Source organism: Periophthalmus magnuspinnatus, chromosome 14 (assembly GCF_009829125.3).
Source record: "Periophthalmus magnuspinnatus isolate fPerMag1 chromosome 14, fPerMag1.2.pri, whole genome shotgun sequence".
Taxonomy (NCBI): domain Eukaryota; kingdom Metazoa; phylum Chordata; class Actinopteri; order Gobiiformes; family Gobiidae; genus Periophthalmus; species Periophthalmus magnuspinnatus.
In genome coordinates this window covers 556,986-569,264 of record NC_047139.1, presented here as the reverse complement: position 1 = coordinate 569,264, position 12,279 = coordinate 556,986, and the positions used below count along the sequence as shown (strand labels likewise).

At 47.7% G+C, this 12,279-nt stretch overlaps 2 protein-coding genes across 2 annotated transcripts in view; both read right to left on the bottom strand.

Annotated features, from left to right (window-relative positions):
• Positions 1-207: 207 nt before the first annotated feature.
• On the bottom strand, positions 208-5,968 carry c14h5orf24 (chromosome 14 C5orf24 homolog). Its single transcript, XM_033978506.2, has 2 exons — positions 5,864-5,968; positions 208-1,107 (listed from the first exon to the last, which is right to left on the bottom strand). Exon 2 carries the CDS (start codon positions 1,099-1,101, stop codon positions 367-369), a length of 735 nt encoding a protein of 244 aa, XP_033834397.1. The 5' UTR covers positions 1,102-1,107; positions 5,864-5,968; the 3' UTR covers positions 208-366.
• A 642-nt stretch (positions 5,969-6,610) lies between these two features.
• ddx46 (DEAD (Asp-Glu-Ala-Asp) box polypeptide 46) overlaps positions 6,611-12,279 on the bottom strand; it is a 21,295-nt gene continuing 15,626 nt past the window's right edge. The window contains exons 18-23 of the mRNA XM_055226615.1: positions 12,054-12,203; positions 10,656-10,886; positions 9,669-9,887; positions 8,798-8,942; positions 7,521-7,594; positions 6,611-6,721 (exon numbers count right to left, since the gene is read on the bottom strand). Of these exons, the coding sequence (XP_055082590.1) occupies positions 6,674-6,721; positions 7,521-7,594; positions 8,798-8,942; positions 9,669-9,887; positions 10,656-10,886; positions 12,054-12,203 (867 nt within the window). The 3' untranslated portion in view covers positions 6,611-6,673. The remainder of the gene's footprint in view (positions 6,722-7,520; positions 7,595-8,797; positions 8,943-9,668; positions 9,888-10,655; positions 10,887-12,053; positions 12,204-12,279) is intronic.

Sequence of the window (12,279 nt, the reverse complement as noted above, 5' to 3'; positions counted from 1 at the left end):
CCATAGACTTTACATGTGACCTGGACGCCCCGACGCCGCGGTGTGAACGCACCATCAGACTTAAAGACACTCAGGAAAGGTTCATTTCTGTCCTGTGAATGGGACTTTTTCAGTATCGATATCTCGCATGAGTATCTAGTTCTGATACTCGTTTTAGTATCGATTCGTACCCGATTCTCGATACCTCTGACAGCCCTCGCTCCTCGCGCGCCTCCCTCGTCCCTCTGTCCATTATTCTTACCGTTTGGTGAGTGCGTCACGTCTTCACTGTGAGTAAACCGTTTATACAGGAGCAGGCATACACACAACTATTAGAAAAGTCCAGAGTTTGTAAAAAGTCTGTTGGTCTGCGGCGCCCCCTGCTGGTCACTCCGCGGGGCCCTTCTCTTTACAGGACGCCTGACACAGCACCTCTTTGTGCGGGGACACGTCGCACAGCAGGTCCTTGTGTCCCTGGACGTCACACAGTAGATCTTTATGAGGGGACACGTCGCACAGCAGATCCTTGTGTCCCGGGACCTCACAGAGTAACTCTTTGGGGTGAGGGAGCGGGTACGGGAACGCCGCCCCGCTGCAGGACGTGCTGTAGGCGGACAGTTTGTTGAGTCGGGACAGTCCCTTGATGCTGCCCGGGGGTCTCCCGGGGCTGACCTTGTACCCGGCGGCTCGCGTGGTCCCCAGAGGTCTGCCCGGGCTGGTCTTAAACCCGGCGGCTCGGGTGGTCCCCAGAGGTCTGCCGGTGCTGGTCCGGTATCCCGCCAGCTTCGTGGTGCCCAGCGGCCTCCCTCGACGTCCCGACTTGCCGGTGGCCTTGTTCTTCTTCTTGGGGTCGTCCGGCGCCTGCTCGCTGGGTTTGATCGTGGCGAGCTTGCCCGCCGGGTTGAGGGAGTCCGGCATCAGGAGGTCCTGCCTGGGACACACGAGCGTCTTGTGCGAGCTCTGCGTCGGGAGGGACATGGGCGCCAGGGTCATCTGGAGCGACGTGGGGGGAGGAGGGGGGTAGAACTTGCTGGCCTGGGTGCAAAGGTCAAAGTGCGCGGCGTGGTCCTCGGCGAGGCACGAGGGCCGGCAGAAGTCGGACGTGGTCACCTGACGCATCATCTTCGTCTGAGAAGAGACAGAGAGTTAAAACGACAAGAATGTGTTTAGTGACGCACACGCACATACACACACACCCCTACACACATGGACACACCCCTACACACACATCACATACACACACACACATACACACACATCACACACACACATACACACACATCACACACAGGTCAAATCAGACTGAAACTTGAAGCTCGTGTCCCGGGGCTTCAGAATGATGAAACACGAGCACAGTTACCATGACGATTCACAATTTAAACCTAAATATTTTATCTTTTGAATGGAGACGTAGAAGAAGCTGAAACTCATGAACAGAGTTGCAAAAATGTCAAATGCTGATTTTTTTATTTTTAATAATAGAGTTTGTTCAAAGTTCATGTTTTAAACCAGAAAAAGTGACACAAGAAGCAACGGAGAGTCTAGAGCTGGTCCAGTGTCCAACAAGACCAAAACCACACTGCTCCTCCTGAATCTGAGGTTCGACTGTCGATCGGATTCTCCTCTCCAGTCCCTGGAGTAGACCTTACTGGGAAGGCTGAGGAGTGTGATTCCCCTGTAATTGGAACACACCCTCCGGTCCCCCTTCTTATACAGAGGGACCACCACCCCGGTCTGCCATTCCACAGGTACTGTCCCCGACCGCCACGCGATGTTGCAGAGACGTGTCAGCCAAGACAGTCCCACAACATCCAGAGACTTGAGGTATTCAGGACGGATCTCGTCCACCCCCGGAGCCACCGAGGAGCTTGCCAACCACCTCAGTGACTTCAGCCAGGGTGATGGACGAATCCACCTCTGGGTCCCCAGTTTCTGCTTCCTCCTCGGAAGACGTGACAGTGGGATTGAGGAGATTCTCAAAGTATTCCTTCCACCGCCCGACAACATCCCCAGTCGAGGTCAGCAGTTCTCCACCCGCACTGTAAACAGTGTTGGTGAAGCACTGCTTCCCCCTCCTGAGGCGTCGGACGGTTTGCCAGAATCTCTTTGAGGCCGTCCGATAGTCCTCCTCCATGGCCTCCCCGAACTCCTCCCAACCCCGTGTTTTTGCCTCTGTGACTGCCCGAGCCGCGGCACGCTTGACCCGCTGGTACTCATCAGCTGCCTCAGGAGTCCCACGAGCCAACAAGGCTCGTGGGACTCCTTCCTGACGGCATCCTTTACTTCCAGGTTCAGGGGTTGCCGTCGTGACAAGCACCACTGACCTTATGACCACAACTATACGCGGCCGCATCGATAATAGAGGCAGAGAACATGGCCCACTCAGAGTCCAAGCTCTCCCAGAGGTGTGAGTTGAAGACCCCCCTGACAGAGGGCTCCGCCAGGCGTTCCCAGCAGACCCTCACAATGCGCTTGGGCCTGCCAGGTCTGTCCTTCCTCCTCCGCCAGCGGATCCAACTCACCACCAGGTGGTGATCAGTTGACAGCTCAGCCCCTCTCTTCACCTGAGTGTCCAAGACACGCGGTCGGAGGTCAGATGACACGACAACAAAGTCGATCATCGACCTCCGACCTAGAGTGTCCTGGTGCCATGTGCACCGATGGACACCCTTGTGCTCGAACATGGTGTTTGTTATGGACAAGCTGTGACTAGCACAGAAGTCCAATAACAAAACACCGCTCGGGTTCAGATCGGGGAGGCCGTTCCTCCCAATCACGCCCCTCCAAGTGTCACTGTCGTTACCCACATGGGCGTTGAAGTCCCCCAGGAGAACAACGGAGTCCCCGGTTGGTGCACTGTCTAGTACCCCTCCCAGGGACTCCAAGAAGGCCGGGTACTCTGCACTGCTGTTTGGCCCGTAGGCCGACACAACAGTGAGAGACCTGTCCCCGACCCGAAGGCGCAGGGACGCGACCCTCTCGTTCACCGGAGTGAACCCCAACACGCAGTGGCTGAGCTGTGGGGCAATGAGCAAGCCCACACCAGCTCGCCGCCGCTCCCCGCGGGCAACGCCAGAGAAATGGAGAGTCCAACCCCTCTCAAGAAGATGGGTTCCAGAGCCCAAGCTGTGCGTGGAGGTGAGGCCGACTATATCTAGCCGGTAACGCTCAAGCTCAGGCTCCTCCCCCCCAGAGAGGTGACATTCCATGTCCCCAGAGCTAGTCTCCATGTGCGGAGATCCGGTCGTCGAGGTCCCCGCCTTCGACTGCCGCCCGGATCTCTCTGCACCCGCCCCTCATGGCTCCTCCTGCAGGTGGTGGGTCCACGGGAGGACGGCCCCACGTCGTTCCTTCGGGCTGGACCCGACTGGGCCCCGTGGCCTCCAGGCGCTCACCGACCCCAGGCCTGGCTCCAGGGTGGGGCCCCGGTAACACCGGTCTGAGCGACGTAACTGCTGTTGAACTCACCATGTGGGGCTTCTGTATCGCTCTTAGTGTGACCCGTCCCCCTGGACCTGCGTGTGTCAGATGCCCTCCCCGTGTTCTGTTCTTGTTTTATTGTCAGTGCAGATTTGTCTTTTTTTCACTTTTTCTGATTCAAATAAATAAATAATAAATCTCAAATCTCATTGTGTTTACGACTCGTGAGATTCACATTTACACATCGACTTTTCCTCTAGAATCACATGGTTCTTTATTTTTATTAAATTGACTCATTTACGTCGCCGTAGAGACGGACTTTGTGTTTGAGGCAAAAGATGGAAATGACCAAAGGTGAAATGGAACAAAGTAAAAGTAGTAAAGTACTGCACTGTACTGCACTTCAGTGTATTTATGTGAGACAAAGTAAAACACAGATTAAAGACAAAGGAGGTCAGGCTGAGATCAAAGGTCAAGATGAAAACTGCAGACTACACACAAGTACACACACAAATACCTCCAATGTGTACTTCAGTACATTTACAGCGTGTACTTTTTACTTTTACTTCAGTACATTTGAGAGCATGTACTTTCTACTGCACTACATTTATGACCAGAACTGAAAAGTATTTTTAATTGTGTGAGACCTGCTTTATTTTTAATAGAATTTGAACAGAACAAAAATAAATAAATAAAAACAGAAAAACTAAATTCAGCTCAAATCTTTATCAAAATCTCCACATTTGAAGTTTTACAAGACTCAAAGAGTTAAAGTAAAAGTATTTCTCACAGATTTTGAGTACATTTTAACGGGTACTTTAATACTTTACTTACGTAGATTTTTTTCATGTGATACTTTTACTTGAGTATTTGTTTTTGCTTCAGTATCTGTACTTTTACTTAAGTAAAATGAAAGTGACTTTCATCCCTGAGCAAAACGATTCCAAAGACACAAAGTTTAACCTCGAGCATTTACAAAAAAACAAAACAAAGCACGGTCTGAGATTTGGACAATTTTACACTGGATGCCCTCCCGGGGTTTGTGGGAGCGGTTGGTGCTCCCGGGCCCCAGGGGGGTGGAGTTTACAGGTAAAGTCTGTGGTGGACGCCCTGGGTTTTTGACGTGTGTTCATTAAGCAGGGAGCACCGGCTAGCATAAAGGCTAGCATAAAGGCTAGCATAAAGGCTAGCATAAAGGCTATCTTACAGGCTAGTCACAGACGCAGACGCCGCTGAGACGATCGTCCCCGCTGATGGTTTTATGTAACAAATCCACTAAAGTCACTCCCTCAAACTGGACTGATGTTCACAAAGACACAAAACAAAACATCCAAAGACTCTCAGAGACACTCTGGACGCTCTGGACGCTCTGGACACTCCCTGGATGCTCTGGACACGTGTCAAGTCTCTCTGACGTGCGTCCATGGCGTTCATGGCGTTCATGACGAGCACTGGAGGCGTTTATCGTCAAACACAAAGGCGTTTTTGACGTGTAACGCTCTTTAAGTCCTTCAGGGGGCGCTCACTTGACGTGTTCATGTAGAGTTTCATATAAACGCGAGCTCCGCCTCCTCTGTGTTTGTCGTGTGAATCTGCACGAGTTTAAACGGAGGTTTTCCCTGTAGATTCACAAAAACTAAGACAGAAATGTGTTTTGATCAAAGTCTCATTTGAACATTTTGAATCGTGTGATTTAAAGTGGAGCTATGGGGGGGGGGGGGGCCTCGAGCCCGGGGGCCCCTCGAGCCCCTCCCTGCCCTGGCGCCAGCCCTGGATGCCCTTCCAGGTCAAAGTTCACTTTATTTGTGTTTGACTGAATGACCCTGGACAGTTCTTTATGTTTAAAGTTTAAAGTCTCTGTCTCCTTCAGTTTGTTACTTTATTTACACACGTGGACATGTTTCTATCCAAATGGATTCTCCAAACGTGAATACAGAACATGCACGTGAATACAGAACATGCACGTGAATACAGAACATGCACGTGAATACAGAACATGCACGTGAATACAGAACATGCACGTGAATACAGAACATGCACGTGAATACAGAACATGCACGTGAATACAGAACATGCACGTGAATACAGAACATGCACGTGAATACAGAACATGCACGTAGCTCCAGTGGAGGTGAAGCTCGTCCATGTGATGCTTGTGTCTTTAAATAAGGAGCAGAGGAGGACGCCAGAGGATTTTAACACATAAATACACCATTTTTAACCTATAACTCCCACTATTTAGTCTTTTTACGAGCCAAAAAGCGGAGCTTTAAGTTGTATTTTAGAATCGAGACGACAAAAGCAGCTCGCTGTGGCCAAACGGTCCTGCCCTGTGAAAAAAGGGTTAAACCCACGAACCAAAGCGACTCGAATCTGGGTCTGAGTCTCGTGTCAATCCCACAAACACAACACAACAAAGCAGCGTTATCTGAGCACGTTTGGCCTCGCACGGACCTCACTGTACCTCAATTGTTTGGCCGCAGTCGGAGCAGAAAGGGTTAAGGAGAAAAATGATCCTTCGTCTCAGACTGAGAGTCCATCCATGTCTCCAAAGCGCATTTACGTCCAAACACCCCGCGATCGCAATATTTCAACACTTTTCACGTAGATTTAGCAGCGAACACGGACTCAATCAGACAGAAAAGGAGCAAAAAGAGTCGGATGCATCAGCAGGCTCCAGAGGTTTGGATCAGAAACGCAGCCATTTTCCATTAAAAATTAATAAGACGAGAGAAAGCGGTCTGCGCATGCGCACTGCGGTCCTACAGGATGGAACGTCTTTTTTATTCTTTATCTTGAAAACCTGTGCTCTCCAGAAAGGTGCACTGGAAACGCCATGCACAGGCTACGCGTTTAAGCTCCACAGTGTCGCTTTAAGATGAGAATTTGTGTAAAAACATGAGATTTGGCACATTAAACACCACAGTGCTAATAAATAATAAAGATTGAGACCTGTTTAATAATTTATAACAGCCACAAACAGAACAACAGATTTGAAATGAATGAAAATGGCTGCGCACGTGAACAGTAACCTCCTGAACAGAAGCAGCTGTGTCCTGTAAATGCAAATATTCAGTTAAAAGAAGCATTTTGGAGATTAAAAAGGAAAAACACACAAAACATTGCACCAAGTTATTAGAAAATCCCAAGATTTATTGACACAAAGGACAAATGTTTGTCAGCGATGGTCAGAGAAACAACATAATATACAGAGGAAGTCAAAGTTATAATCAACTTTAATAAAACAAATGGACACCGCAAACTCCAGGATCCTTCAGAGCACTTTGTACCGGCCCTTACTCGTCGGCTGGTACGAGTTTTGCTGCAGAGAAAAAAAAAAGAGAAAAAGAAAATGTGAGATTAAAGAGAATTCAGTGTAAAAGATTTAACAAGAAACTGCAGTAACATGTGTGTAGTGTGTAGTGTCACGCGTGTGTAGTGTCACGTGTGTGTAGTGTCACGTGTGTGTAATGTCACGTGTGTGTAGTGTCACGTGTGTGTAGTGTCACGTGTGTGTAATGTCACGTGTGTGTAGTGTCACGTGTGTGTAGTGTCACGTGTGTGTAGTGTCACGTGTGTGTAATGTCACATTTGTATAGTGTCACGTGTGTGTTGTGTGTAATGTCGTGTGTGTCCAGGTCTATGTTTAAATCCAGGCTCAGTTCTGTTTCTGCTGTGACTTAGAGTTTTATTCTCGTCTGTTTTAAAGTTCATTTTATGCAGATTATTTGCTGTATTTGTTGTATTTGCTGTATTTGTAGTATTTGCTGTATTTGCTGTATTTGTTGTATTTGTTGTATTTGTTGTATTTGTTGTATTTGTTGTATTTGTTGTATTTGTTTTATTTGCTGTATTTGTAGTATTTGTAGTATTTGTTGTATTTGTGTTTGTAGTGATTTAAATGTTTTTATTATTCTGTGAAGCACTTTGAATTACTTTCTGGAACAATTGTGCCCAACAAAGTAATTCAAATAGTTTCCTCCAGCACAAACGTGACCTCAGATGATCAGACGATGATCAGACGATGATCAGATGATCAGATGATCAGATGATCAGATGATCAGATGATCAGATGATCAGATGATCAGATGATCAGACTGATCGTTTCTTTAAACACTCACGAGTCTGATGAGCTCCTCTTTGATCAGGCGTGTGATTTCTGTCTTGGCTTTTTGCACAGCCAGTTCATTTGCACCTGGAAAATCACAAAAATCACTTTAGTCATTTAATAATCCACAAGAAAATCACTTCACATCTTTTTTCAGACTAAACTTGACTTTGTTTTCATCCCTGACAGTTTGATTTAAAACCTGTTTAAATCATGTGACCAGAGTGAGGCGCTAGTGAGCTCCAAACTGTCAGGGACCAAACTGCACCTGGGACCAGATGAACCTCATGGGACAAAATAAGTAAATGGACACGTTTAGGTTTGATTTGACACAGTCCTGGAGCTCGTCAGGAGCTCAGATCAAGATGTGTGAGGACTGTTTAGGGACATTTTGACTGTTTAGGGACATTTGGACTGTTTAGTGGATATTCTGATTGTTTTAGGGGCATTTTCATTGTTTCTGGGGACATTTAGACTGTTTTAGGGACATTTAGACTGTTTAGCCGGACATTTTGACTGTTTTAGTGGACATTTTGACTGTTTTAGTGGACATTTTAACTGTTTTAGTGGACATTTTGACTGTTTAGCCGGACATTTAGACTGTTTTCGTGGACATTTTAACTGTTTTCGTGGACATTTTGACTGTTTTAGTGGACATTCTGACTGTTTTCGTGGACATTTTGACTGTTTTAGTGGACATTTTGACTGTTTTAGTGGACATTTTGACTGTTTTAGTGGACATTTTGACTGTTTTAGTGGACATTTTGACTGTTTTAGTGGACATTTTGACTGTTTTAGTGGACATTTTGACTGTTTAGCCGGACATTTAGACTGTTTAGCCGGACATTTAGACTGTTTTCGTGGACATTTTAACTGTTTTAGTGGACATTTTGACTGTTTTAGTGGACATTTTGACTGTTTTAGTGGACATTCTGACTGTTTTAGGGACATTTTGACTGTTTTAGTGGACATTTTGACTGTTTTAGTGGACATTTTGACTGTTTTAGTGGACATTTTGACTGTTTTAGTGGACATTTTGACTGTTTTAGTGGACATTTTGACTGTTTTAGTGGATATTTTGACTGTTTAGCCGGACATTTTGACTGTTTTAGTGGACATTTTTGACTGTTTTAGTGGACATTTTGACTGTTTTAGTGGACATTTTGACTGTTTTAGTGGACATTCTGACTGTTTTAGTGGACATTTTAACTGTTTTAGTGGACATTCTGACTGTTTTAGTGGACATTTTGACTGTTTTAGTGGACATTCTGAGTGGACATGTCTCCGTACTCTCGATGGCCAGGTAGATCTTGCGCTCTCCTTCTTTGGGCTCTTTTCCTGGGGGGAAGTACGTCCCTCTGATGGTGATGGCGGCCTCAGAGTACTCGCCGATCCTCTGCAGCGCCTCCTTGGACGTCACCTTCCAACGCGCCGTCTGGGACAGAGCGGAATGTCAGAAAATCACACCTTTACAAATCTGGAGCAGGATTTAAATACATCACTTCCTTGGACTTTTCTGCATACATAGTAGTTTGTGCGTGAGCGCCCCCTGCAGGTGGAGTCGTGTTAGTGCAGTTTGGGTCAGATACACAGATAGCTTTAGCCACGCCCCCTTTTTAATCGACCAATGGATGGGCAGAAAGTGTCTTCAATCAACTAAATAAATTCTCAGTTGACTTAAGACATGAATAACTGCATCACACCTGCAGGGGGCGTTTATGAAAAAGACACTATTAATGCAGAAGAAAGTCTCTAAAGACAGAACAAACCTGTGCATCATGAGTTTATCTGACTTTTTACGGATAAATACGACAAAAGTACATGATCTTCAGCTCTCTCTCTCTCTCTCTCTCTCACTCCTCCTTTCTGCTGTTGTCCCAAAGAATATCCTTAGACTGTCCCCCCTTTGTCCCACCCATAGTTTATATAAAAAGAGGACTAAGAGTCTGACGTCACATGGACATACCAGGATCAGAGGGTTAATATGAACATTTAAGACCAAAGAGTCTGAAGCAGCAGAGACAGAGAGAGGACACGGTTTTTCAATAGAAAGTGAACTGGAGCCAGAGTCGATGGAGGAAGTGCGTCCACGCTCACTTCCTGGTTGTAACGCGGCGGCAGGTTAGATAAGTCCATTTACATAACGAGTCTGTGGTCTCACCTGTGGGAAGTCGTTGATCTCCAGCTCCTCTTCGTACCTCTTGACCGTCTCCGTTTGCTCCGCCCCCTGTTTCTCCTCCTCCATCTTCTCCACCGGCGTGTAGTTCAGTTTGGCGTTGATCTTCTCGGCGAGCTGCTCCGCGATGGTTTTGGCCGACACCGACGGCGTCATGATAGCGCGGCCGCGGAGGACGGCGTTAGTGGCCTGTTGCATCACATCCTGAGACGAGGACAAAAAAAAGAAAAAACAACTAAAGTCGCTGCACGATCTGGTGGCGTTTTTCAAACTGAGCATGTCCAGATGTTGCTATGGGAACCGTCTATGGACACAGCGCATTTTTGAGTCGTCCCATCAAATTTACTCTGAAAATATAAACTGTGTCTAAATCTGTGTCCCCTGTGCCCCTGTCTCGTGTCTCCCCTGTGTCTCCCGTCTCGTGTCTCCCCTGTGTCTCCCGTCTCGTGTCTCACCTGTGTCTCCCGTCTCGTGTCTCACCTGTGTCTCACGTCTCATGTCTCCCCTGTGTCTCACGTCTCATCTGTGTCTCACGTCTCCCCTGTGTCTCACCCGTGTCTCATGTCTCACCTGTGTCTCATGTCTCACGTCTCCCCTGTGTCTCACGTCTCCCCTGTGCCTCACGTCTCACGTCTCACCTATGTCTCCCCTGTGTCTCATGTCTCTCACTTGTGTCTCACCTGTGTCTCATGTCTCACCTGTGTCTCATGTCTCCCCCGTGTCTCATGTCTCCCCCGTGTCTCATGTCTCCCCCGTGTCTCATGTCTCCCCCGTGTCTCATGTCTCGTGTCTCACCTGTGTCTCGTGTCTCACCTGTGTCTCATGTCTCACCTGTGTCTCGTGTCTCACCTGTGCCTCCCCTGTGTCTCCTGTCTCGTGTCTCCCCTGTGTCTCCCCTGTGTCTCCCCTGTGTCTCCCCTGTGTCTCCCCTGTGTCTCCCGTCTCGTGTCTCCCCTGTGTCTCGTGTCTCACCTGTGCCTCCGCGCCCAGGTTCTTCTGAGTGCTGATTTTATGTGCCAGCCACTTTGCCATCTCTAGTTTCTGGATGTTTCCGGCGGAGGTGGGCCCTCCCGCTCCTCCCGTGCCCCCGGTGGAGGCTGCGGCGGTGGGCACGGCTCCGGCTCCCGGGAGGGCGGCTCCTGGAGCTGCCAGGTCCTTGACGCGCTTCTTAGAGTTAAACATGCTCTCGATCTGCTCCTCGATCTGAACACACGGCAGACACACGAGGATTTTACAAAACACAAAACACAAAACACCAACTGAATCATCAAGGAGACGCGTAGAATGAAACTGATGGTGTGTCCTTGGGCAACGCACTTGGCACATCCCCCTTTAGTTTGAATTAAAGAACAAATGAAAAATGCTTCTTTAACTCGCCCCTCAAGTCATTTCTCTTTGGCTCTGGTGTGAGCTTTAATAATACTGCTCATAAATAAATAATGTCTGACTCATAGATGGTCCAGCATGAATGGAGTGTTTGGTGGTGGGAGGGGCCGATGGCGCAGACTGACAGCCATGCTTCTGTCCCAGGGCAGCTGTGGCTACACATGTGCCGCCCTGAGTGTGGAGTGAATGAATAATGCAGAGTAAAGAACATGGGTCGTCTTGAAATGTGCTGGAGGAGGAGGGGGAATAATAAATAAATTACAAATAATAAATGATAAAGTTTGTGCTCAGGAGCTTCTGGTCCATGTTCTAAACCTGCAGCTCGTTCATGAGTCGGACTCGTTCATGTCGCTCACAGGCTCGTTTGTGTCGTACCATGTGACCGCTCTGACCAATCAGAGCTTGAGCTTAGCCTGAGCGCACATAGAGCGTCGCTGAAGCTAAAGATTCAAAAGAGTTTTTTTAGGACAACAGACGGATTTTGAGCTGAGAAAAAGTTCATGAAAATAGGTCAAAATCAGCACAAAACTGAACCTTTGTTAAAACTGTCCGTCACTTCGTCAGTTTTGTGATTCCACTCCGTGATCACAAACCTTTTCTGCGCAGGAGGAATGTTTTGGTTGTAGTACCACTGAGTGGCCACTAGTGCGACTCCAGAGCGCTCTACGCAGCAGGAGGCTGTTATTTAACAGATCCACACTGGTGACATCGTGACCTCTCGTCTTTGTATGATTTTGACGTTTTTGAACTTTTAACCTTTAAAGTAATAAAGGAATTATTTTGATAGATTACTGCTGCACTTGGACGTGTCGACGACATTTGTCTACGACACGTCACCGACACCGCGGACTCAAACATGTCCACAAGAGACAAACATCTCCTGAACCGTCTTCAAAAGAACTCGGGTTTCACAGATAAAAGTTCTTTACCTCTGATGTGTGTCGTTTAAACCATCATTTACATATTCTGTAGAGTCACACTCACATCCAGCGCTCCGTCCTCGTCGTCCGAGTCCTGCAGCCCCAGCGCCGCCTTCTGCAGCTTCTTCCTCTCGTTGGCCAGAGCGTGCTCCGTCTCATCGAACTTAAAACCTTTACCTGAGAATCCACTGCTGCTTTTGATGGACTTTCCCTCCTGTGACACAACGGCATTAGAAATGTTTAAAGATGGAGATTATTATGATTATCACCACCAAAACACAGAAGGAACA

What these genes read in the sequence shown, in the direction of transcription:
- c14h5orf24 (XM_033978506.2), bottom strand. Translation starts at nt 1,101, where the DNA reads ATGATGCGTCAGGTGACCACGTCCGACTTCTGCCGGCCCTCGTGCCTC.